The 26425-nt window shown below is 39.9% G+C and overlaps 2 protein-coding genes and 1 non-coding gene across 3 annotated transcripts in view; 1 reads left to right on the top strand and 2 right to left on the bottom strand.

Annotated features, from left to right (window-relative positions):
* The window catches only part of LOC139730129 (probable E3 ubiquitin-protein ligase HECTD4), a 96128-nt gene extending 89647 nt beyond the window's left edge, over nucleotides 1–6481 (bottom strand). The window contains exons 1-3 of the mRNA XM_071641032.1: nucleotides 5645–6481; nucleotides 3095–3342; nucleotides 1451–1559 (exon numbers count right to left, since the gene is read on the bottom strand). Coding sequence (XP_071497133.1) covers nucleotides 1451–1559; nucleotides 3095–3342; nucleotides 5645–6381 — 1094 coding nt within the window. The 5' untranslated portion in view covers nucleotides 6382–6481. The remainder of the gene's footprint in view (nucleotides 1–1450; nucleotides 1560–3094; nucleotides 3343–5644) is intronic.
* A 312-nt stretch (nucleotides 6482–6793) lies between these two features.
* Trnae-cuc (transfer RNA glutamic acid (anticodon CUC)) lies at nucleotides 6794–6865 on the top strand. The gene has a single exon. It is a non-coding gene; the product is annotated as a tRNA-Glu (tRNA).
* Nucleotides 6866–11791: 4926 nt separating this feature from the next.
* LOC139730121 (uncharacterized) overlaps nucleotides 11792–26425 on the bottom strand; it is a 40243-nt gene continuing 25609 nt past the window's right edge. The window contains exons 11-21 of the mRNA XM_071641024.1: nucleotides 26166–26417; nucleotides 22792–22835; nucleotides 21577–21977; nucleotides 20888–20951; nucleotides 20526–20682; nucleotides 19481–19872; nucleotides 18967–19084; nucleotides 17878–18263; nucleotides 16507–16948; nucleotides 15778–15863; nucleotides 11792–14744 (exon numbers count right to left, since the gene is read on the bottom strand). Coding sequence (XP_071497125.1) covers nucleotides 15817–15863; nucleotides 16507–16948; nucleotides 17878–18263; nucleotides 18967–19084; nucleotides 19481–19872; nucleotides 20526–20682; nucleotides 20888–20951; nucleotides 21577–21977; nucleotides 22792–22835; nucleotides 26166–26417 — 2303 coding nt within the window. The 3' untranslated portion in view covers nucleotides 11792–14744; nucleotides 15778–15816. The remainder of the gene's footprint in view (nucleotides 14745–15777; nucleotides 15864–16506; nucleotides 16949–17877; nucleotides 18264–18966; nucleotides 19085–19480; nucleotides 19873–20525; nucleotides 20683–20887; nucleotides 20952–21576; nucleotides 21978–22791; nucleotides 22836–26165; nucleotides 26418–26425) is intronic.

The following is a 26425-nucleotide window of genomic DNA, read 5'->3' as shown; positions in this document are numbered from 1 at the left end:
ACTATTCATCTATCTCTATTTATTTATCTATATATTTATCTATCTATACTATCTATATTATCTATCTATACTATTTATCTATCTATTTACCTACCTATCTATCTATCTATCTATCTGTCTATCCATAAGAGAATATATCCATCCATCCATCCATCCATCGATCTATCTATCTATCTATCTATCTATCTATCTATCCATCCATCCATAAGAGAATATATCCATCCTGGTACCTCTTGAATGTGCAATTATTAATAAATGAAGGCAGACAAGGACTATGACAGAGGAAATGAATTGTAGGTTTTGCTCGTTCCTCATATCCTGGTTATAATTACTGTAACTGTAGGCATGAGTCATGTAACTGTATGCTTCGGCTAATTCTGCTCGGTGATCGAAAGCAAATTTGTGAGAGATCATTCACAGTTTCAGTGTCATCCCAAGAGTGTAATGTACCATAAAATATTACCACACTGGCATTATTTCAGATAATAAAATATGACTATCTCTCTCGAAGATTGTTAGCAAAGAGTGCTTAATGCCACACAATTTCCTCCCCCCCCCCTCCCGACAACAATTTCCATTTAGCTAAATTGGTCTATCCTTGCGTGTTTTGATAGCAATAGCATTAAGTAGTGCTTATGATAAGCTTTATGAGACAGTGAAATAATACAGAATGTACTATGATTTAGCAATGCCACATTCACATTATATTTTTGTTTGTAAGATTGTGCGTGCATATATGATTGTGAAATGATGGTTATGTTTAATTTTCTACAGCAGTGCTTCCAATGCGTATGTACAAGTGTATTTGATTAATTTTGCTCATCAAGTGTCATTTTTTTATGATAGTGTAGTTTTACACTTTAATGGAAGAATGACTGTATGATTATGTATGTTATTATAAAATGAAAATGTACAAAATCCTGCAATTCTACCATCTCCATGGCTGCAAATGAATTGTTTAAATAAACCATTGTCATTAACATTACCATTCGCAACTGAGCAACTGTTCACTCATCAGCAGGTATTGGTTGTACGAAAATGTGACACATACAGTAAAATCAAGTATGGCCACTACAAGATGGTATACATGTATCTGTACAGAGTGCCACCCAAAACATGAACAAACAAACAATAAAAATGAACACTACATGAGTCATCAAAACTTTCTATTAAACTTTGGATAAGAAATAATCGAAAGTAACTTCTGATGAGAATACTAACGAAAAAACTGGAAAACATGCAAAATTTGATTTTTAACAAGTAATGAAAGAATAAAATCATCAAACACATCAATTGGTCATTCAAGAAATGCTTCAAGTACAATATTTTAGACAGAAAGAAATATCAAACAATGGATAAGATACTGTTTAAAAAAATACAATAATTTCATTTTCAACAAAATCTCGTATCATTCTGTTATTAATTTCTTAATGTCTTTATATATATATACCTCAAAGAGCCATGAAGGCCAGAGCCAACTTTAGCCAGTCCCTTCCCTCTGCCATTGGTGCAGTAGAGAAAGGTACCATCACATGCCAGACTCCTGCCTATACTGGACTCTACAAACAAATAAACAAACAAACCATCAATTAGAAATTAAAAATGACAATAAAGAACATGTTTTACAGTAGGTACAGACATCTCATCTGGAATATTCTTACACTAAAGTACTTACCTTGAAATACATACTTTGGCCTCACCCTGAATTTATTGCTTTATTTCTATTAAAGAGGAAATCCAGTCTAAATATAAGTTAGTCTGATAAAAAAGAGTAAAATATTACGAGTTCAACGGTAAAAATTTGACCAAAACCAGATGAAAAATAAGGAAGTTACAAGTATATGACATTTTGAAGTTTTAATAATTTCTGCAAAACAGTTCTTGTACAGTGGACATTAATATGCAAATGAGTGAGCTAACCATGTCATACCCTCCCAATTTTCCATTGAGCATGTACAAAAAATGATGAAAATTCAATGTTTCTGTCATTGAAGTCTGAAACATGATGCTATTCCTGGTTGAATAACTTCAGAATAGTAATCAGATATAAACAAGGATTTGAGCCTCAGGTGTAATTGCGTTTGATTGAAAAACTGGAAATTTCAAAATTTTATGTACAAACTATATGGTACGTTGTGAGGGAATGACATGCTCACTTTGCCATTTGTTTATTCATATTGACTGTTCAATAACTGTTTCTCCCCAAAATAGCGAAATTTCAAAATGTCATAACTTCTTATTTTACATCTGATTTCATCAAAATTATACCATTGAACTCGTAATATTTTACTCTTTCTTATCAGACTAACTTATATTTGGACTGGATTTCCTCTTTAAATGTAATGGAGCCTTATTGCCGGCGAATACGATACCAAAGGAAATTTTAAACACAAAGTAGAAAGAAATTATTTAATTTTGACACCTATGGCCTCATACTGCAATACTAGTAGAACGAAAAGCATATTAACCACATAGCATGTCATGACAGAGCAATTATCAAAGTTCAATCTTGAATACTCATAGTGAGCACTGATCTCATATCTTCTGTAACAATCAATCAGTGTCTTGCATGGTCTATACAAGAAAACACACACATGGGTATGAGGTGCCATGTATTCATCAATAGTCTTTCTTCAAAAGATAAAAACAGCAAAAACTATCAAAAAAGCTCTTGCGGTTTCTTTGAAGAATGAAAAAGCAATTCATCATTTGGACATACAAAGAGAACAGAAACAAAATCAGAGAAAGAAGTTAATTCATTTGCTCAGAGAGAGAGAGAAAAAAAATTCAACATGATTGTTTTGCTCTTTTATTTGAAGCAGCTGGATATGGTTTTCACAGATGGTGTCTATTCAATCCTGGATTTTGGATGTATGTCCCCAAGTTGCCATACACTTATATTTGCTGCTTCTGGATATTTTGTTTTGTTTTCTTTTGTTTGTTGTTGTTGTTCATTTGTTTTGTTTTTTAAAGAGTGATAGCATTAGAGGGTCCCTAGCTTTTGATGAAGTAAAAGAGGCTGAGAAGAAGCAAAATTGAAACAGTAACTCTAAGGAGTTTGATCCTTCACTGCTTGATCTTCCACTGCTCCTACCTTTCTCCTTCTCCTTGTCCTCCGTCTTCTCCTCCTTGTCCCCCAGCATGTCCTCAAAGCCCCAGCAGACGACATGACAGCTGCCGTGTAGGTAGGATGGGGAGCCCGGGCCTCCTTCCAGCCTCAGGAGCCTCTGTAAGATATCAGCCACCGGCAGGGGCCCCAGGGATGGTCCCTGGGAAGACCCCTGGGCAGATCCCAGCTGCTGCAGGAGATGAGTGGTGTGGATAAGGGTACCAATGGAACCCCTGGGACACAAAAATAAAATGAAATCACATCTTCAACAATAACATTAAAGAGTAAACTGACAATATAATATACTAATTAAAATGGCAAAGTGAATAAATTTCATGTTCACAGAATGTCTATTTGGTACCAGTGCTACACATTATGACAAAAAGTACCTGAAAAGAGTTAGAATTGTGTTTAACAGGGGGTACAAACAATGCGACACTTTTTCAAAACTGACAAGTAAATTGTTATGCTCGTCATCAAATGCAAACATTAGTTATTATCAGATATACCGCCTTCTGCTTCACTTTGCGCACAGTTATCTTCAAGTCTGAAGACCCATCACCAAACCAGGTGACTTTAATAGAATTTACTACACATGCACTGTAACATACGAAAATTCCAATCCATACATAGCATTGGAAGAGAGATTACCTGCTTGCACACTTTCTCACATCCATGTATTTACATAAAATACATGGAGATAACATGATACTAGTTTGACCTACAGTGAGGGCAGTGAGCCATGCAGTATAATACAATGTATTTGCATGAATACAAGTACTGTATAACGATAACCCCAAATTATGTCTGATAAGAAAGCTTTACCAAGCAACGGACGATCTGAATCTTGTTTGGATTAATTTGCACAGCTGATTCTCTTTACTCTTGATTTTGTGACATCAAAGTGTCTAAAACATTAGATCAAAAACTGTAAACATTATAACCACATACATCAAGACTATAAATACTGCTAAAAATATGATGATGGGTGTATGGGACCAGCACAGATATTTTCCATTCAAAAGATCATAGCATTTCAGACATATCTGATTTTGACAAATGTTGATTTTGGCAGAAGTTTTTTGTTTGAATTCTAATTGCACAGTATGCTGTATAAGGCATTCCTTCACATTATTTTAACATAGACATTTTCCTTGTAACATTATGAAAAAAAGACAAATTTAACACAACAAAAAACATGAATTAAGTTGCAAACATAAAGCCATGGCCTCTATAATATCTTTGAAGCCAAAAGATTAATAAAGGCTAAAACAGAGGAAAATGAAGAATCTTTTGTCAAATCCAAATTCAAAAGAAATGAGAGAAGAAGCAATATAAACAAAAATGGCATAAATTTAAATTGATTTCTCAAATTAGAAAAGGTGTAAATATTTGATTCTTGAATTTGTCTCATGAACATTCTTAAATTACTAAATAAAAAGAATGAAGTAAAGATATTCTGTTCAATTAAACATCTTTGTGCCCTTACTCCCTATGTCATTTGAAGTTTGAGTTGACAGAAAATTCTTATTTTCCCCCTTTAGTTTCCAACTTTGATTTTGTTTGACGTTATAAAGAGATAAAGAGAACAAATTGTTCATTCAATTGATCATTTTTGCAATGTCATTAATGTTTCTCATTGTGTTAAACTGGTCTTTTGTTATCATTGTTATCTTGAAGGGCATTTCCAAATGAAAGACATGTTAATTTTTGCAATTTTTACTTTTGTGCCTTGGTAGACAAAAACAAATATGTTCACTCATGCACAACGTTTTCCTTTATATTGACCTACTAATTTGATAGCCAATGAAATTACCTTTAATATGGTGTATAATATATTTATTTTTATCAAAATCTTCTGTGAAAAATATGAACTCAACAAAGTGTTCACTTTCTCTTTTTGCTGAGTGTATTTCTATGAACATCAAAAAATTATGGTGTTCCACAGTCAACCATTAGCATTAGATAGAGTCTAAATGAGGAATGATTTTTTTTTTTTTTTTTTTTTGATGATCTTTGTTTGGCTTCCATTGTGAGTTATCAGCAGTGGTATACACTGTGAAGGCTCGCTATGGTACACCCTTGAAGACGCTTAATCTCAGAAAAACTGAAATTCCACTGCTCAGCTGGGCATAAAATGTAAACTTTAGATCAAATCCAAAGCACATACAATTGCATGTATAATATCAATTGGTCGTAGCACAATTCCACAATTGACTTTAATTTAAAGGCATTGCTGTCTGTACTCACTAAACATGTGAAGTGTTGGCAATTTAATAAGGTATGAATGACTATGAAGATTTTGATTCAATATCAATAAAAAACTTGCATGAAGTTCGACATCCCTCCCATGCCAAAATTAGACCGCAAGCAAAAGCATAGATTTTTACATGTACATATATACGATGTAGCCAGCAGTTAAATTTTGGATGCGGATGGCGTTATTGTCGAATTATGGGCACCCTGTTATATTTGTTTAGTACAACTTTATTTGTTTACAACTTGACCTGGAGTCTTCACTCTTAGTTAACGAACCTTGCACAAGCAAGAGCCACCAGAGCCGAGGCAAGCTTTTGTTGGTTCTGAGCACTCTGTCCTTGTGGCACGACAGTTCTGCTGCCTTCTCCATCATCAGCTTCTCCAAGCCAGGTACTCAAGAGGTTCTCAAGTCCATCCAGACAGTCTGGCGGCTCTTTCGACAGACTTAGCGGTGGACAGTCTCTCAAGCAACTCAGGAGAAGGGATGCAGTTTCGCCACTTAGCTCAGGATTAAGTCTTTGCTGAGACCGGAGGAGTGGAAACACTAGAAGTAGACCTAATCGGCTGGAAAAGGCCGCTGGTTCCGCTGTATGCCATGGGTGTTGCCCCACTTTTTTCAGCAAGCCAAGGCCACCAATACCCGCCGCTGCCGCAGTGGCGGCTTCCTCCTCGCTAGGGAACGCCTCCTTCTCCAGCTGCTCGACATTGCTACAAATTTGACGGTGAGCATTCCACAAACCCTTCAGGGCATTGAGTCGGTATTCAAGCAGTCTGCCATACGCGTAAATATTGTTGTGTCTCTCGCAAACAGAAACTAGACGTTGACTCAGTTCAGCGGGATTTTTAGTGTCAAACGATACAACTTCATCGCTGTCGCTCTGCGGGCTGGCATTGTTTATGTATTTCGGAAGCTTCACGAGATCGCTAACCCGCAGCAAACCGTCATGTAAAAACAACGATTCCTCATTGACAGACAACCACTGGGAAGTATCTGTTATACCAACTGAAGACATATTGGATAATCTATGTCATTCAATTCCGGAAAAATCCATTTGAGCTCACATGATCCTTTCCTGTTGATTTTTTCCACCTGACAAGAAAATCTTGATTGCACTGGAGGCAGCCATCTTGTTGCAATATGTAGATTAGCTGTCGTCTCTCCTTTTTGGGCGATTCCATTTTCAATAACAAACTGGACTGAGGGATCATAATGTGATTATAAATAGTGACAAACATTGATTACTTGAAGGTATTTTGCATTGATTCGATGAAGAATGATAACATATTATTTTTTATTGTATCCTAACCATTTTCAAAAGTGAATGAGTAAAAATATTGGGTAATTACAGTTAAAAAACAACATGTAGCTGTTGACCATTGTAAAAGTGTATATATTGTATAAGGTTCCTCTCCACTCGTGTGCAATCCCATATGGTCTAGTGGTTAGGATCCGGCGCTCTCACCGCCGTGGCCCGGGTTCGATTCCCGGTGTGGGAACATGATTTCTTTTTTTTCTTCTTTTTCTTATTTACATTTTCTAAATACACATCTAATGCATTTGTCATTAAGGTGATTGTTGCAATGAAGACATGTTGTTGTTGCTCGGTCATGCATTCTTATTTAGTGCTAGTAATAATCTAAAAGAATACAAACTTTACTTTTTTGCACAGAATACAATTCCTGCAACTACCAAAGCAATATCTTCTCCCAATTTATTTTACACATGACTTTTGCTGTGTACAACCCAACGGCAAGCTCTTGAGGCTGTAACATCATTGCCTCATTACAGAGCTACCAAGTCTCACGCATTCTGCGTGAGACTCAAGCATTTAGGGTCCGTCTCACGATCTCACGCAGGGCACCCATTTTTGTCACGAATCGGGTGAAGTCTGCAATTTGGGCCAAAAATAAGGAGCATAGCTCAAAGGATTCAAGTGATAGTTGCAATTGAAGGTACATTTCCCTTTTGTCTTTCAAAATATGTAAAAAATAGCCACTTAAGTATGCACCTGATCGCACTATTAAGAGCTAAAAATTGAAAAGGCTCCCTACTGTGGGAGGCCACAGGGGGAAAAACCCCTCCCACACCCTCGCTCGCGCGCTCATTCGCGCGCCGAGATCCAGAGTCATGAAAATCTCACTCATAAAAATTTTTTGAACTTGGCATATCCTGTCATTAGTTAATTTGAATATCATTATTTATTGCATGTATCACACTTTCGTTAAAACTTTTTGATAAAATACATAGGGCCGGTCCTAATGCAGTCCATAACTCATTGTTTTCACTTGACCTTTGACCTTTAGACCTTTGACCTTTTGGCAAGAAACTTCCCACAGAATATATATCGGGTAATACATGCATACATCAAGTTAACAAAAAAAAAACAACCTTCAGGCATTGCATAAATATACAGGAAAGTAGTGACTTTTGAGGAGTTGACCTTGACCTTTGACCCCCTGACCTTTGAACCATGACCCCAAACTTCCCTAGATAATCACTGCCCATTGGAACAAGCATATATACTAAGTTCCATGAAGATACCTATTGAACCATTTACGAGATATGGAGAAAAACATGAATTTTCAACTTTTTTTTCACAAAATAACCTTTGACCTTTGACCCCGTGACCCTAAAATCATAGACTCCAACTCTCCCGTTTTCGACGGGAGATCTCCCGCCGAAAACCCAGTTTTGCAAAATCTCCCGTTCTCCCGCTGGAGATTTTATTTCTCCCGCCCTGGTTCTGTGTCTCCCGGTGGAGAGGATTTCTTACTTATTGCTATCGTATGTTGAAAAAATAAATTAAGCCTTAGGAGTCTTTAGATAGCACCAGAGAACATCTAGAACCCTAGGAACTTCGCGCTTCGCACACATCAACTCGGAGTCTCCCATTTGCTCAGGGTTTCGGGCGGGAGAATCTCCAGATCAGAAGGTGCTTGGGGTTGGAGTCTCTGTAAAATCCAAACAAAGTATTATCCCCCCAGGATATACCCTCATACCAAGTTTGATGTAAAACCACCACACGGTTCTAGAGATATCGACAAAAACAAAACGGGATGTACGGACGGACGGACGGACGGACGGACGGACGGATGGACGAACGGACGGACGTACGTACGGACGGACGGACGACCCAAAAACATAATGCCTCCGGCCACTTCGTTGGCGGAGGCATAAAAACCAACATATTTTCACTTTTATTGCATAAAAAAAGAAGTTTTGACTTACCTCTTTCAGAAGGCAGGGGGAATATTATCCTTCATGTAAGTCAGTGACAAGTTGAGGAAATATGCACTTTTTTCAGAAAATCTTTTTTGTGAAATTGTCTTTATACTTTTCTCTTTTATACTTTAATCGTTCTGCGCATGTGACATCATATACTGTAGTAGTCTTCTCATCCAGCAGTGACTGCGCAGATGCTTAAAAAATTCATAACTTTTGGACAGATTGTCTGATTTCCCTCAAACTTTCACTGTGTTCTACTAATAATGCTGCATTCACTCAATCCGCATGTATATGAAGGTGGACTTGTCTTTTAAGAATGATTGTTTTGAAGGAGTCATCACACCACTGCCATAGCAAATATCCCCTTCACACATAGCCACACAGTGCCAATAACAGTAAAAATACATGTACTGTACTACTCTTGGCATTAATACACCCATCATCAGTGCAGGTACCATCAACACAAACACCCCTGTTTACCATCACTATACACCATGAATCATATACCACTACTCTCACACCAATTGTTCTCATCGTCACCTGATCACCAGCATCAACACCTTGTTCATCAATCCTTAAAGACTTTATTAACTTAAGGCTCATAATTCATCTTCAACCATTTGGAATTTGCTTGCACTGCATCGAAAGGGTCTCCCAAGAAACTTAGCTGGAATACACAATTTGTCAGGATGACAAGTTGTTTTGGCGTACTCTGAGACCATAGATTAGGGGTAGAATAATTTCGATAGTAGCACAAATAATTTTATTTCAGAAGAGTCCGGATCCCTGTTCAGCACTGTGGGTAGGTAAAACATTACGCGATGATGATCTTGCCCTAGCAATCATATTTTCCAAGCTCCCCATGGGATTCACTCTATAGTGCGGAAGATTGGCAAGAACTGCTCTTGCCGTATTTGTCGATTAACAATAATAAATCATTAAAAAAAATAATAATAATAATGTAGCAACCACGATTAGGTAAGCTCTTAACTGTAGTACTTCCTGCAAACCTTTTTGCCTAATATTTCACATTTTCATCATTACCCATTATTACCGCATTATTTCCCACTCTATGCACATGTATACATTTCAGAGCAAAAATTGACAGTTCTGCAGGCACCTGAGAACTACGTTTTCACTTTAACACCCAAACACAATTTCAAGATTCAAGATAATGTCATGTACACTCTTTTTTTTTTTTTTTTTGGGGGGGGGGGGCTGACACAATTTTAAGAGCAAAAATAAGAAAAAAATAAGCAAGGGGCGGGGCTTAACACTTATTCATTTTGACCTATCAGTTGAGAAGTAAAACGGAGACAACTCCCTGTGATTGGAAAGCATTCATAGCCATCTGGCTTTCGGCCAACCATATCACTGTCACACTCCTTAAATAATATAATAATCACTGTCATCTTCATCATCATCATCATTTTCATCATCACTCCCATCATCAATTACCATCACGTCAGTAATGTAGTGATCTTTGCCTGTACGGTGCACTCCCGTTATAACGAAAAACAAAATTTTTGTTACAACGAAGTAAAAATTAAGGTCCCAAAATTATCATAATATATCCTTGCGTACTTTACTGTTCAGCTTTAACAAAATTTTGATATGACACAAATAAAACTGCTAGTCCCAAGAACTTTGTACTAAAGGGAGTTGCCTGTACAGGCAGAGATCACTACACTACTGAACAAAAGACAAGAACTCAAGCTCTTAAAGCTCTTCAAACAAACAGGGAAGAAAAAAAAAGACACAGTAGACATTTGACTGGTATAGTCTCAGCTTGAATTTTACTTGGAAATGTTGATCAAAACTTTACGTCTCCTACCAGGGCGATAGCATAAGAGTGTGCTTAACCAGTTGGGAGATTATCACATTTATCATGCATCTTTAAGAAACTTCACAAGTCTAATTATCCCCTAGCTTGCAAAAAGACAGTGAATTTTATGAAGTGGCATAGGACAGTACAATCAAATACACGAAAATACATGTTGACCTGGGTTTAGGAAAGAAGTCTCCATTTTGGTTTATACCACATTTTTGCCCCAACACAATATATCTCATTTCACCACCCACAATTCTACGCTCCAGTAGTCCCCTTCTAAATGCACTCGGATCTTATTTCTAATTCACTCCTCGCAAAAACAGAGAGGCTGTGGTGTGTGAAAACATGAATGCTCTCAATGTCAACAAAAACTAAAAATCTAATTGTCTGTCAAAGCACTTTATTTCATATGCATCACTTCTCCTTAGGGGTGTATTAATGATGAGCGTTGGTATAAATTGATAGTTACTTTGCATTTGAAATAGCCAGTACAAAAGGGGAAAAAAAAAACAAGGAAAAGTGTCAAAAGACTATTCTAAATTTCATCGGGTCAAACTAAGCAACAAAAAGAATATCAAAATAGCTACCATCATTGCATAAACCAACTTTTGCAGACTGTTCAACATCACAGAGATCCTCTGGATTCGAAAGCATAGGAAATCAAGCTTAAATTAGACAGTTTACTATTTTCTCTTGCTTATGAGGTATTGTACATTTATGAGGTACAAAACATGCCACAAAATGGAGGGGGGATCAAACATAACTGTAAAACTGGAGGTGTACTGAGAGGGTCTTAGCTGGTATTTGTGAAAAGAGATGTTTTGTTTTTGCGAAAAAATCGTGAACCATGTCATTAATAGTATGTATGCCCCTTGAGCACTCTACAGAGTGGATTTGGCGCAATATAAGTCATACATATTATTACTATTATCATTAACTACACAAGGTTAAACCCAACATCACATCTCGGCAGATTGGTGAAATCACAAGGCATCGAGTCACCTGTATGGATACAGAGGGGGTGAAAGTTTGCAAGATGTTGCCCGGTTGTCCATGTTGATCCGATACTGTGTACTTTGCATTACGCTCTGAATTGTGCTCGAGTTACAATAAAACTGTGCAAACACTACGGAGTGACAAAAAATGAATTTGGCAGTATCGTCAGAAAAAATTTTCGGCAGTGCCCTGTTCTGTCTTACCAAGCTTCTCTTTTCTCTGTCCTTCATTCATTTTTCCTCCTTTTTCGTGTGTGTGGGGTTTTTTTTTCTCCATTTGTTTTGTTCAAGATCATGTTTACATTTGGACCGAGGGTTACAGGAAGCCAACATTAGCACCTGCCCCATATATGCAAGAGGATGTGGTAGAAAATCTCCCTAGGTATTCAACATGAACAACAGAGCAGCAACTCACAACTCAAAACAGCAACATTATCATTTAAGAGCAGCTGTGAGGGGCAAACGTCCCCTCTACTGTATGGGGAAGAGTTGGTATTGCAGACATAAACAGACAAGACACAGAATATCTGATTCATAAATGTGTAGGACATGGAGCCACATTACAATGAATATGGAGGTTAATATCATACCATGTCAAAGGAAGCCACTAAAATTCTTTAATTTTGTTTCTGCTGTAATTTAATCGGTTTTCCTACCAGATTTGTGTCAACATTCTTAACTTTTGGCACTTAATTCGACACAACCCCAGAGTTTGACATAATAGTGTCTGTACTTATACACTTCATGGATTATCCCTTGAAACTGCTACCTCTGAATTTGCTTCTATGACAGGATGTCAACAAACAACTAGCTTTTGAGTCCTCATACATTTGGCTCGAAGGTTGGTTGCTTTGACTTCGTATTCTTAACTGCTAAATTATTATAAACACCTCCAAGCGTTTCTACGGATATGTGCATTCAGTGGGCGTAACAACATAAAGATACTTCAGCAACTTTGCTGACTTAGGCTGTAGCTTTTGAGACTCAATGTTTGAGCCGTGAGAAAGGAGAGCTGGTACTCGTGGCCCACTGATCAATGTAACAACAGTTTTACTAAAAAATTCTGTTCTGCTGTTAGTCGATGCTAAAGCACTGTCCAATGTTGTACACATGGTTGGTTGTTACTTACAAGCTGAGACTATCAATTCTCCCCCTTCTTGATCAACATCATCCTGGCAAAAAGAGGAAAGACATTCTAATGTCCAGTCAAGCTCCTCGCCAAGAAAAGGTTGCCTCTTTCCCCCTACAAGAAGGGAGAGCTTTAACTCGTTAAGTACTGCGGCATTACATTGTGACTGACTTGAGTATTGCACTACGCTCGCTCAATTGTACAGTGCAGCAGTACCAAAGGAGTTAACTTCACTCCTTTATAAATTTATGTGGAGAAATGTGGGGGGTTATCCTATGAAAATTTTCCCATTATTTTTTCCCAGACCACATGGGTCGAGCCACTTCCAATGCATAACAATTTTTTTTTCTCTTTATTTTATTGTTCCCCCAAAGATAAAGTGGCATTTTATATAAAACAAGATCTTATATTTCCCAGTTTGGCGCAGTCTTTTAGAACTGCTTTATATCTTATCACATATTTGTTTTTTTTTTCTCTCCTCTATTTTCACACAAAGCAGCCATTGCATTGTTGATTTTTCTCCTTCCTCACAAATATTGTTTCTTCTTTATATTCCTGTAAAGCCGCACCACTGAATTCTTTTTTTACTTATTCCTTGTTCATGCACATGTACTTCAATGTTCACATGAAGCAGACTACAACTATTTTATAATAAAATGTCTCTCAAATTCTGATATGCTTTGCAATTATCATTCCCTTCCTGATGTCCTAAAGATATTTTTTTTTTCTCTCTTTGAAAGATCCTCTTAGCGAAAGCCTTGTTCCCTCTCACGTTGTCTTGTTTTGTTTTGTTTTTCCCTGCTAGCAGTTTTGACTCCTTCACGGGCGTGTTGTACTCCGCTCTCGACACGCTCTCCGCGACCCGAGAGAGGGCGCCGTCCAACTAACGGAACCTAGTGAGGTGAATGCATGCACCAGACACCACTGGAAAGTTCTCTCTACAAAACTGGAATGCTCCAACTTCACTCTTGTCGCGTAATAAATATATTGACGATCCCAGCTTGTTTTCCTTGAAGTGAACAGCTCCCTCTCAAGTAAATTACTCTCGCCTCCCACTCGCACCCGATCACGGCACGACAGTCCTCTCTGCCTCATTGGACAGCCTGCAGAGCGCCCAGAGAAACATCTTCTGCCGTGTGTCCAGCAGCAGCATTTTCACGGCTTATAAGACAGGAAGGCCTGATTTAAAAGCATTCCTTTACAGATGCATTCATTTGGCTAAAAGATAACATATATAATATCATTATAATCTTTGAAAACATTTTTTTTCCCTCGTTTCTCCGTCGACGATGAGCAGTTCCATCGGTTTTCGACATTTGATGGGAGCCGTGCCGGGTCTACGGTGGCTTCCTCTTCTCTCTATTCGTCACCGCTACATTTGCTTGTTGCGTGGAGACGGCAAACCAACAGAGCACCTGGGCATCTGTCATTTTCTTCCGAATAACCCGTGCCACTGGTTCATTTTTGCTTCATTGTTCTTTTAATAACATGAGGTTTGCAGAAATATTTCTAATTTGCACAATATGCTGTGATATGAAGAAACCAAATTCCATGTTCGCTAGATGATTTTCCTCGATCGAGCTCATGCCAACAATTACTCTGCTGTTGTTTAGACTCTCCTTTCACTCGTACAAATCTCACATTTACTCTCTCTCTCTCTGTCTCATACACACACTCTCTATTTCTGATTTAATCTCATGAATCCACAACTTCGATTTACAGCAGCCATGAAAGAATTGTGCTCATAACATATTATAGTAGTCTTTTTTTTTCTTCCTATTTTTTTTTTTCAGACACATTGCCCTTCTTTGGCTACAGATACATCTGTATTTATGTTTTTGTCCTTTCTCCTTTGCCTCCAACACTTGAATCACTAGAAGACGTCTTGGGGCGGAGTCGAACAAATCGTCCACGCCGCCCAAAACAAAGATGACGGCACATCTGCGGTTACGCGAGAAGTCGCTCAATGCTGCTACGAATGCAGTGTCCGCGAACGGAGACGACTCCTCTAAAATAAAAACAGCCATGCCGATGGGCCACACTTCCGATGTCAGCAGACATTACGCTCCCCACTGGGAATACTCTTGTTTATCACACATAGCAGCATATCCGGCTGTTTCCACATCAAGTAGCCCCGTGCAGCATTCACGGTTTTGAAGCAACCTGGATCACTGATCCAGATATAAACTGCATTCCTGTCAATAGGGCAACAAGACACAAAAGAAAAGGGAAAACTGTTAAAGGAGCATTTACCCATTACGTAAGTCTACCACTGAGAGCAGTCACTCAGGCAGCATATCAGAAAGATCCTATCCAGCTTGCATAAAATTCCATATTTATTTTTTTTGCCTAAAAGAGTCATAGTGTTTTTTCGAACAACTTGATAACTATGCTTCAGTATGCAATGTAATCTATGGTTCAAAAGGATATCAAACTGCTCACGAATGAAAGAAAACCCCCTTTATTTGATTGCCAAGAGTACAAAGCAAGTGAGAAGCTGTATGTAAGAAATATATTAAAGTCTTTTTAGACCATGATGGCTAATTTGAGGTTTCTGCATGACAACATGTTCAATGAATTACTGGTTATCTCATTTTGACTTCTAGCCACATTTCCTTTGCATCCAGTATTATGTTGGCATTATGCTGATAAACACGATGGCTAGAATTCCTATGGGTAGTTTGAATTTCATTTGTGGATTATGCAAACTTTGCCTACAGAAATGTGCATGACATACATCCAATAATGAATGAATGCGGACACATGCATGTGAAAAGCACACCTATTAGGTGCTTGTTTTAGTCCATGGATTAAATACAATCTACTGATAGGAGTTAGACTACCTTTGTGAATTTAGGCCTATTGTAACAACCTTCTTCAATAATCCACGTAAAATGAATATACGTTCATCCTAATTTACACAAGTTCTCATAAATTTTCAGTGTTGCAAAACACTAAATGTGATTATGGGTTCAAGAATGAAATCATAATAAAACAGGGATTATCATATTCTTGAACAGTGAAACTTGTGCAACAACTTTGAGTAAACACTATGGCAACAGTAATTTTGATGATTAAGAACAAGAAGAAGTACAAACTCCTCCGTCACATTATTCATGACCCTGCAAGCGCTGAATACCAACTCCAATAACATCCAGAAAAAGATAAATACATCAGTAGATAGCTTGCTAGAATTGTAAATGTTCAAGGGCTGGTCCGCCTACCTACCTTTAACTATAATATCCACATAACATGCCTACTCTCTCTTCAGTTGCTTGGTTGATACTGTTGGACTTGAGGTTGTTGTAATTGTCCTGAAATGACCGAAGGACAAAAGGACATGGAAAAAGACAAATTACAAATTAATCACATGGACAACTTATGGAGAGAAAAAACAAAAAAACAAAACATAACATAACATAACAATGGGTAGTACATGTCCTCAGGAATGTCTCATCAAAACAACCAGCGATCACTGCTACAAATAAGAATACCAAGTCATGCAGTGGAGTCATGGAATACAAGCAACTCATATCCACTCACATTGATGCACAAAACAGAGAGATTCAAAGAGACGAACATGAGCGCTCCAAAAGAGCTATGTACAACTGGATGCCCTTGATATGTTACTTTGTGAATTTTGTTGCAGGGCCTTCCAAGGATAACAGAGTATAAACCACTGATGGGGTTACCCTGGTCAAAGAATACTGAATAGATAGATAAATAAATAAACTGGACGAACAGGAGAATCATCAGTAGGAAGGAGTTCTAGGTGAAAGTATACAGATCAATTTTTTTGCCTACCATGTGTCATTAACATCTGAGCAATATGACAAGGCTTATCGGCCAATGTGTGCTCAGATGCTACAGAGAGAAGAATATTGGCTACAAAATAGTACTGGGCCTATTCTTGTCCTCAAATGTGAGAATGAACGGCTTTTACAGGATCAGCATTACCTGGTGGAGTCTGCATGTAGGGTCCTTGGACGGGTGATGACATGATTGAGGGCTGGGGGTTGTGCATGGGTATAGCCTGCAGACCCTGCTGGCCCCCAGGCCCCGCGTGCTGCCCCTGGCTGCTATGAAGGAAGACTGGCTTGGGGTGCGGGTGGGGCGTGGAGTGGACCGGCGTCACGTTGGTGATGTTGGCCACCTGCTGGGGCCCCTGGGAGTACGGCTGGTGGATGACATGGTGGGTGTGGGGGTGCATCTGGGAGAGCATGTTCTGCTGCTGGGAGTGGTTGTTGGCCGTGTGGGGGCTTCCGGCGGCCCCGCCCTGCTGGTTGACGGCCGCCATTGCTGCCATCATCTGGTGGTTCTGGGGCTGGGGCTGGCCAATGGCCGGCATGATGCCCTGGGGGTGGTAGGTGGCCTGCTGAGGCTGCTGCTGATGCTGCTGCTACATGAGACAAAGTGGCAAAAGTGAGAAATTACTTCATGGCACTGTCCTAATTATGCTGTTATTGCTGATGTGAATTAAATGACCTTCAACTTGCTAGACACATTGGCCCATATTCACGAAGGTGATTTAGACTTAGTCCATGATTTATGCATATTTATATCGCGTACACGCGAGTGACAGATCGCACACTCCAACAGATATCCAATGCTAATTGCGCATCGATATGCGATGTGTAAGGTATGTCTTTTTCATGCATAATTCAGTCCATGAACTAAATAAAGACCATGAGTTTGACTTCAACCATCTCCGTGAATATAGGCTGATGTGCTCTAAAACTGCAGTCAGACAGATATGGGTGAATGGCACTGAGTTCAATGCTTTTCAGGCCTGAAGGAAGTCTTTTCAATGTAACAAGATGCAGTTTTGCCTTCTACAAATAAGTTGTGTGACAAACGCAATGCAGTCTGTTGCCTTAACTTTTGTTGGGCACAGCACTGGCTCAAGGAGATAACTGCACATTGCTCCTTGAGGTAAAATACGGCCCAATTGGATATCGGCTGTTCCAAACATAGTGCAAGTCTTTCCACATTCCTTTCATGTCAAGCACATATTACTGTGGGGGCCTGGTCATAAGCCGCCAGCATACTACTCTTACTGTGAGATGTAAAGACACTGTTTGAATCAAATCTTAAGAGCCATTTTTTGTACCAACTGTCATTTCAAAAGTACTTTTCATTGATGGATGACAGGCAGCTATACAATCTCATTCTTGTGTGTTCACAGCACTAAAATATGGTTCTCCATGCTCAGTACTACACAAATGAATAACTTGGAATACATAATAATCAATGTAAAGACGAGGCAGCACATTATCACTTAGTGGCAAGATTTGCAAACACTGATGAACATCGCACACAGGTTCACACCTGAGAACTTGCCTGGTGCATGACCTGGTTGACAGGACTTGGGGATGGCCGGCCCCCGTGGCCCGGCTGCTGCGGCTGCTGCATGACGCCAGTCTGCGCCTGTCCCTGAGGGGTGTGGGGCGCCTGGGGGGGCGTGGTGTGCTGGTGGCCGTGAGGGTGTGAGGCCTGGTGGTGCACCTGGGCCTGGGCGGCCGCTGCAGCAGCTGCCGCCTGGTGGGGCTGCAGGTGCACCGTTGGGTTCTGGTGGTGCTGGGGCTGGGGTTGGGGCTGGGGAAGCTGCTGCTGTTGCTGCTGCTGCTGGTTGAACTGGTGGTATGGTGTCGGCATCTGGCTTGGCGTCTGCGAGATGGGGATGTTCTGGGCCCCTGCAAAATTGTTTATCCCAGCTGAAATACACACATCAAACAGACATTTTGAGGCGGCATGAATGACATGTAACTCTCCTCCTTGTACAATTTGATTTTAACGCCTAACATGTCACAAGCGTGTGCAATCACCTCAGTTGAAGTATCACAATCATGCTCACTAGCTACCAGCATAGGGCCAAGTGCATGTTATCAAGTACCTTGCATGCAGTCATTGTCTGTACTCATAGTTCTTGGCAATCATCTTGTATACATGTCTGCTTGTCTTGCTAACGTAACCAACCCCTAAGCACAGACACATAGTGCTCTGCTGGAGTCAACTACCATACTATTAAAAATCTGAAAATAAATCTGGCGATGGAGGATGAACCTCTTGGCACTACCTGTCCACTCAGTGGGCACATAAAAGGGAAAGCATAGTTCTCATATGCCTGCGGAAACTGTCAATTTTTTGGGCACATATGCATTAATAAGAAATGTGTCAAGTAACACTGCACTAACACAATTCCAGTTAATGACGGAAATCCAAAATATTAGCCAAAAAGGAAAGTGACAGTATTGTAATCTAAAAATGTACCTGATCATGGTTGCTATGTAGTGTTTTCTAATCGATTATCAATCATAAACAAATTTGGTTGTTGCAGTATGCAGCAATCTTCCACACAGAGTGAATCCCACGCGGCTTGTTGGGAAATACGACTGCACCAGGCTGGGGGGTCATTACCTGTGAAAGTGGGAAAGACCATGACAGGAGCATCCTGGGACATCTGGTGCTGGCTGGACCCTGGGTGCTGTCCTGCCGCCACAATGTTCTGCTGGTTAGGTATCCTAGGTGGTATTTGCTGCAGGTGCCACAAATTGGAAAAACAAAACAGAATGATAGATAAGAATAAGAATACACTTTAAACAGTCGCTATCAAGCCTGTAAAACCTATCTAAAATAGCAGTAACTCTCTCAAAAATCACACATTGAAACAAACAGAAAAAAAAAAACTACTTCTACAGGATAGACAAAGTACATGATGTTGCAGTTCATCAGCCAAAGGAACATATGCAAATTTCTTGGTAATAACACACTAAACAATGTTTGCACAAAGAAAACAAAAATATTTATCTGTATTTGTGTGTACAGCCTGTACGTGTGATATCAAAAGGATCCCTTTGATTGCTCAAAATCTGATCTCATGTCTTGACTATGCACGTCGCCTTGTCCTGCCACGTGACCCGCCATGACTTACCTTGGCCTGGTACAAGTAGGGTATGTGCTGCTGTTGGGCGAGGACGTGCGAGCCGGAGCCCGTCTGTGTCGTGATGGGGCCACTGGGGCCGGGGTGGGGCGCGTAGAGCTGCATGTGCGGAAGGTGTGTGACCAGGGGCTGGCCTGCAGCCATGGACACTGGCAGGATGGGGTGGATGTCTCCCTGGCCCCGCAGCTGGGGTATATTGCTGCCACCTAAAAAAAAACAAGAGAGGCAAGCGTTAGAATCTTTCACCGTAACAGCCCTTTCAGAGCCAAACTTGCACAAAATTGCATTGTTGTTGCATGTCACAGCCTTGCTGTTGGCAGGAAAAGAGTTAATAATGAGGCACAAACAAGTATCCAGCACTGGCAAGATATCAACCTGCAGACCTTAATGCCCCAAGGCACAGTATTCACAAGCATCCACTTCTGCCAGCTAGTCACAATGGCAGTACACTCCCTAAGATTGAGCCCCGCCACGTCTATGAGTTCTCCAGGATCCTTACAATTTCAAGCTAATGCCTACTGTATGCGTATCTATACTCTGCTCATGTACATCAACCATTGTCTATCTAAATCAAAAGTGTGGCAATAGGAGAGGTCTAGACACAGGTTGGGAGAAGTGATTTTTATTGTTCATTGATTCTCCCTCACAATTGACTTGGCACTGACAGAGACTACCTTGGCACTACATTAAAATCTCAATAGAGTACCAAAGTGATGATGTCATTGTCTTTTATTATACCTTGAGTTGGAACCAGGTGCACACATAAACACTTGGGCCAGGTGAGGTTGTTTAACCAGTTTCTATGGTGATGGGTGGCTATGACATCACACTTTAGTACTCTATAGGCCATCAAGGGGTTGAGACAAAAAAACCCTTCTGTAACAATTAACCAAAATCGTAATAAGCTAATCGAATGAAAACGTTTCTGCTTGCGGCAATGCTGAAATAATCCCAGTCTTGTGGGCTCAGTGAAATAGGAAGCGCACTTAACAATCCCAGTGTCACCAGGCAAATAGCCACCCAAACGGCCGCCTACCTTTCCGCTGATTGTGAGCCCTTATGCTAGGCGGGTAGTGCTGCACGGGGTAAATGGGTGGGTTCATTGGGTGGCTGAAGGGAGTTGGCATGACTTGGGCCGGACTGGGCTGGGATGGCGGCCGGGGAGGCGTGGGCGTCTTCTGCGGCTGTATCCTCTGTGTGTATGTGTACGTGAGAGAGAGGGTTGGCACTATAGGATATATTGATAATTGTACACAAATCAATGACTTTGAGAATGATGGCTGTTGAATTTCTGACTCTTCCTCAGCTCCAACATACTTCTCACACACAACTCACACTCAAAGAACGATGATATCAAAAGTATTTTAAAACTACTGGGAACAGATTGCATCAACTCACAAATGTCTTGGCCATCGGGTTGAATTCCTTGGCGTTGGGGTTTAGCGTTGATTTTGCCACCACCCTGCAAAAGAGAATGAAAGCAACCTTTGTGATGACTGACTACAATTCTATCTACATATACACAAGATACACAAAATAACACATGGGATAGTGCAGCTGCACTTACATGATGATATTACACATACTGTATTACAAATAAATTTCACTTTAAAATAAATACATGACAGAACTCCACTGATTACAAATAATTCAAAACACACACTGAATATATAGGAGAAAAGTGATTTGGTCCTCAGTAAAACTGCATGATGAAAGCCAGTGGGTGTTTCACACATACTACTTGCTCTGTAGAAGGGAATGTAGGCAGGATTTTAGTAACAGAGTTAGCTACAGATTTAGTAACAGGATTTTAGTAACAGATTAGTAACAGAATTTAGCGACAGATTGATCATCTGGCACAAGCACCTTCATAGGCATGAAAATCCAACAAATACCACCTGCTCTTTAATTTGAACATATGCAGTTGATCATAGGTAGGTGCTTAGAGAGAACCCCATAGTCCAATCTGATTCTTTCTTAACTACTCCCATTAAAACGAAAAGAAAACAAAACTAAACTAAACAGAAAAGATGCTTCAAGGGCTCTTTAGAAGAGCACACAACAGGAGAAGAGTGGATTGGACTTACGACTTCATGGCTTCTTCTTTCTTGGATTCTGATGAAGACGTAGTGGGCGGAGTTGCTGCTTTTTCTGCCGTCTTGGAGGCTGACGTAGGCGTAGTTGCCGCTGAAGTTGCACTCGTAGTGGTGGCTATCGTTACCGCTGGAGCAGCCGTCGTTGATGGACTGTTAGCCACTTCAGTAGCAGGTGTTGGTGATGCAGACACCTGGGGTGGTGGTGCTGCTGCTGCCTGGGCCACTGATGGCGTCGTCGCTGTCTGTGTTGGTGTTGCCGCTGCTGTCTGCGTCGGCTGCGCTGGCTGTTGCAGCTGTTGTATCTGTTGCGGGTTGCTAGGAGCTGACGTTGCTGACTGAGGAAGGGATGTTGTCGCTGCAGAAGATGGACCTGCCTTCTCTTTTTCCTGCAGCTGTAGTGCACAAAGGATGCAATAGTCACATAAATTTTCTACTTCATATGCAATAGCGCTTCAACATAACAACTTCAAAATAAACTCTGGTTTCCTGATATGCACACTTCAGTGCTCCACAAAGTTCAATGCAAATGCCACTAGTAACTCCTGGCCTACAACTGTATGACAATTATATTATGCCCCCCCCCCCATAACTTACTCTGCTACAAATTGTAACTTGCTTGACCTTCAGAATACATACCTACTAGGCAAAACTTCACACACACATTCTACCCTTGGTCTTTAACCTATGTGGTTTGCCAAATATTTGTCATAAGGGATTTTCATGTTCCCAATTCTCAGAGATTATAATCTAGTTATTGACTATCATATTTACTTCCAACGCAGTACCCTTTGGCTATCCTTAATGTCATACTCCAATCTTGACCTTTGACAATGACCTCTAGCAAATCACGTTCTCATTTGACCCCTACATTACCATTGTGTTGCTGCAATAGTTTATCCATGGGCTGCTGTTCAAATTGCACATTCAGACCAGTGGCAGTAGCATACAATATTGTATTTTTTTTCTCAAGCAACCATAAACAAGGAAAATTGGTGTCAAACCAATAGAAATATGCCACAGTTTACTTTCACACTAACCAAAACCTACAAACCTCATGCTTTTCTCCCCCCCCCCCCCAAAAAAAAAGGAAGAAGAAGAAGAAGAAAGAATACAGAGAAAGATTAGAAAGAGATAAATTGTCATACTTGAAATAAATTCTCAAGATGTCATCAAGGAAATGCAGAAAAAGGGAAAATATTGACTCACCATGAAATTTTCCTGAAACTCTCGGAACTGTTCTATTGTTTGCCCTGAAAAAAAAAATGAGCATAAGAAAGGAAAATATAGAGAATAATCATACAACATCAGTTTCGGATGTCAGCATTCAAGTATAACATGTAACACTAGATCTCAACGAACTACTTTTGTTATTCCATCTGACAATAGCATATATACGGCTTTGTGATGTACTGGAGTAAAAAGGCAATTTTAGCAGAGAGGGGCTCAAGCAATTACAAGGGTGATAACAAGAGCCTCTTCTGTGTTAAAACTGATCTCCAAGAGGACCTAACAATTTTCATTATCTCAGGAATGCAAGGCAGCCATCTGTGCTCTTGGGCTCTTGTGGGAGGGATATCAAGGGGAAACAAGGAAAGGTAGAAATTACGCGGAAGTAGCATTTTGTAGCAAAATGTACAATATAGGTCAAAAATCAAGGTCAAAGGTCAAAGAAGTCAAAGGTCAAAATTCTGTGTAGAAGTTTTGAAGCCCTCACCTAGTGCCATCACATAAAGCAAACGGAATTGAAATTGGGTTAGAAATGGCGAAGGAGTAGCATTTTGTAGCAAAATGTACAATACAGGTCAAAAATCAAGGTCAAAGGTCAAAGAAGTCAAAGGTCAAAATTCTGTGTAGAAGTTTTGAAGCCCTCACCTCGTGCCATCACATAAAGCAAAGAGAATCGAAATCGGGTTAGAAATGGCGAAGGAGTAGCATTTTGTAGCCAATGTACAATATGGGTCAAAAATCAAGGTCAAAGGTCAAAGAAGTCAAAGGTCAAAATTCTGTGTAGAAGTTTTGAAGCCCTCACCTAGTGCCATCACATAAAGCAAACGGAATCGAAATCGGATTAGAAATGGCGAAGGAGAAGCATTTTGTAGCAAAATGTACAATACAGGTTAAAAATCAAGGTCAAAGGTCAAAGAAGTCAAAGGTCAAAATTCTGTGTAGAAGTTTTGAAGCCCTCACCTCGTGCCATCATATAAAGCAAACGGAATCGAAATCGGATTAGAAATGGCGAAGGAGTAGCATTTTGTAGTAAAATGTACAATATAGGTCAAAAATCAAGGTCAAGGGTCAAAGGTCAAAATTCTGTGTAGAAGTTTTGAAGCCCTCACCTAGTGCCATCACATAAAGCAAACGGAATCGAAATCGGATTAGAAATGGCGAAGGAGTAGCATTTCGTAGCAAAATGTAAAATATAGGTCAAAGGTCAAGGTCAAAGGTCACAACTGAAATTCTGTAGAAGTTTCAAAGCTCCCATGTAGTGCTATCATATAAAGCAAACAGAATCAAAATCGGCTCATAAATGACAGAGAAGTAGCAAATTGAAGATTTGATCACACAAGGACGCACACACGGACGCACGCACGGACGCACACACGGACACACACACGTACGAAGCCCATTTCATAGTCCCCTGCTCGAACTCGTTCGGCGGGGACAATGAAAAGGATAAAGTGTGCCTATGGATGGTGGTCACACCTAGTAGGATTCAAACTCCTGTTCACGAGACTAGAGCCATACTCACAAAACAACGTTCCTTAAATTCGTGTGGGAGTATGCCTAACACTGGGCATATTGAAATCTAGGTGGTGACAGGACTTTCACAATTACTGCGGTGGAATAATCTCCCCTTGATTATAAGGCAGTCTGTATCCACAAACTCTCTTGGAAAAGCTCTGAAAACATACCTATTCTAAATCCAAGCTTTAGCTTTGCACAGGTATATGTGTATGTTGTGTATGTGTGTGCATATGTGTATGAATTGTGTAAATAATGTATATGCCTGTATTTACCTATTGTATGGCATCTAAATGATGGATCTAAAGTTGATCAAAACGTTTTGATTGCTTTTATTCACTACTCCATTTTTCTTTTTTCTCTATTGTAATTTTGTAATTTTTGAGTCTCATGGGAAAAGCGTATCAAACATTCATTGTATTGTATTGTATTGTATTGCGTTGCGTTGCGTTGCATTGCATTGCATTGCATTGTATTGCATTGTATTGTATTGTATTGCATTGCATAGTACAACAAAAACAAAAACTAGAAATGTCGCTATGGCGACTGATGCCTCCGCCATAATGCATGATTCTCCCAATAGGCGTATAGTACAATGTCTTCACAATGTGTGATCCATGACATTTTCACATAACTGGCAAAATATTGAAATGACAGGTTTGTCAGAAATATCTTGAACTGGGTTTGCCATAATTTTCTAAAGAGTGCAGTTATACATATTTGGGGAATTTTGGGGAAGTTTATGCATTGAGTAATTTCATAGGTATGAAGAAAGAGTGTGATAACTGTACAAAATAATATATATATATTTTTTTTGGGGGGGGCATTGAAACCTGGCCTTTGACCCTTAACCTTTGACCTTTGACCTTCAGGCTGGAAATTTCCTGGAGAATCTCCATTAGGTAATGCATGTACTCAGTTTTGAAACTTATAATGCAAGCATTGCATATACTAGTATATGAGGGAAATAGTAAAATTTTGAGGAGTTGACCTTGACCTTTGACCCCTGACTATTGACCCATGACCCCTAAATTCTGTAGAGAATCCCTGCCAGACAGTACATGCGTATGTACCAAGTTCCATGAAAATACATTGAACCATTTGCAAGAATAGTGATATTGCAACGTTTTCACCTAACCTTTGACCTTTTGACCTTTGACCTTATGACATGAAACTCTCTCTGGAGAATCTTTATGCAGGAGTTCATGTCCACACCAAGTTTCAAGAAAATACCTTCGGGCATTGCATAGATATGGGGTAAATTGCAACATTTGTAGAATTTGACCTTGACCTTTTGACCTTTGACCTCTTGCCAATGTCACTAAAATCTACTCCACTAATTGTCCCATCATACATCATCCTTGGACCAAGTTTGGTGAAAGCTGCTTCGTCCAGTTTTGGGTTATCACATAAACAGATAAATTTTAGGATTTGACCTTGATCTTTGACCTTTGACCTCTGTCCGATTTCACTGAAAAACAAATCAAGTAATTGTCCCATCATACACCATCCTCCAACAAAGTTTGGTGAAATTTGCTCCATCCAGTCTTGAGTAATCGCGTAAACGGATACAATTTCATGATTTGACCTTCACCTTTGACCTTTGACCTTTAGCCGATTTCACCCAAAATCTAATCAACTAATTGCCCCATCATACTTCATACTTGGACCAAGTTTGGTAAAATTCCAGTAAATATTACTCAAGTTATCGCGTAAACGAAAGCAGACGGACGTACATACGGACGGACGGACGGACGGACGGACAACCCGAAAACATAATGCCTCCGGCACCACTTCGTGGCGGAGGCATAAAAACTAAAGACCAGTCTTTTGCTCACTTTTGCTGGAATCACTGATGCCTGAGCTAGGGCTCTTTTCACCAGTCGGTGCTCCTCTCTGGGCCTGGGGAGTCTCTGCTTGCGTCTTCTTCTCTACATCCTGGGGACCAGCCCCATCTCTTGACTTATCTACTGTGGGGGGAAAGGGGGGTTTGCAAAGAATGGTGGAGCACAGAAAATCAGCATCATTTTCTCGAAAAGTGCGTGATGGAGACATTGATGCTCTCAGAGTTTTTTGAGTGGTGGGGTCATCTTTATAT

The sequence above is a fragment of the Diadema antillarum genome, unplaced genomic scaffold, assembly GCF_040938485.1.
Source record: "Diadema antillarum isolate AM-2024a unplaced genomic scaffold, OU_Dant_1.0 seq00000292_RagTag, whole genome shotgun sequence".
Taxonomy (NCBI): domain Eukaryota; kingdom Metazoa; phylum Echinodermata; class Echinoidea; order Diadematoida; family Diadematidae; genus Diadema; species Diadema antillarum.
Note: the sequence above shows the minus strand (reverse complement) of the source record. Positions and strands in the feature narration are given on the sequence as shown.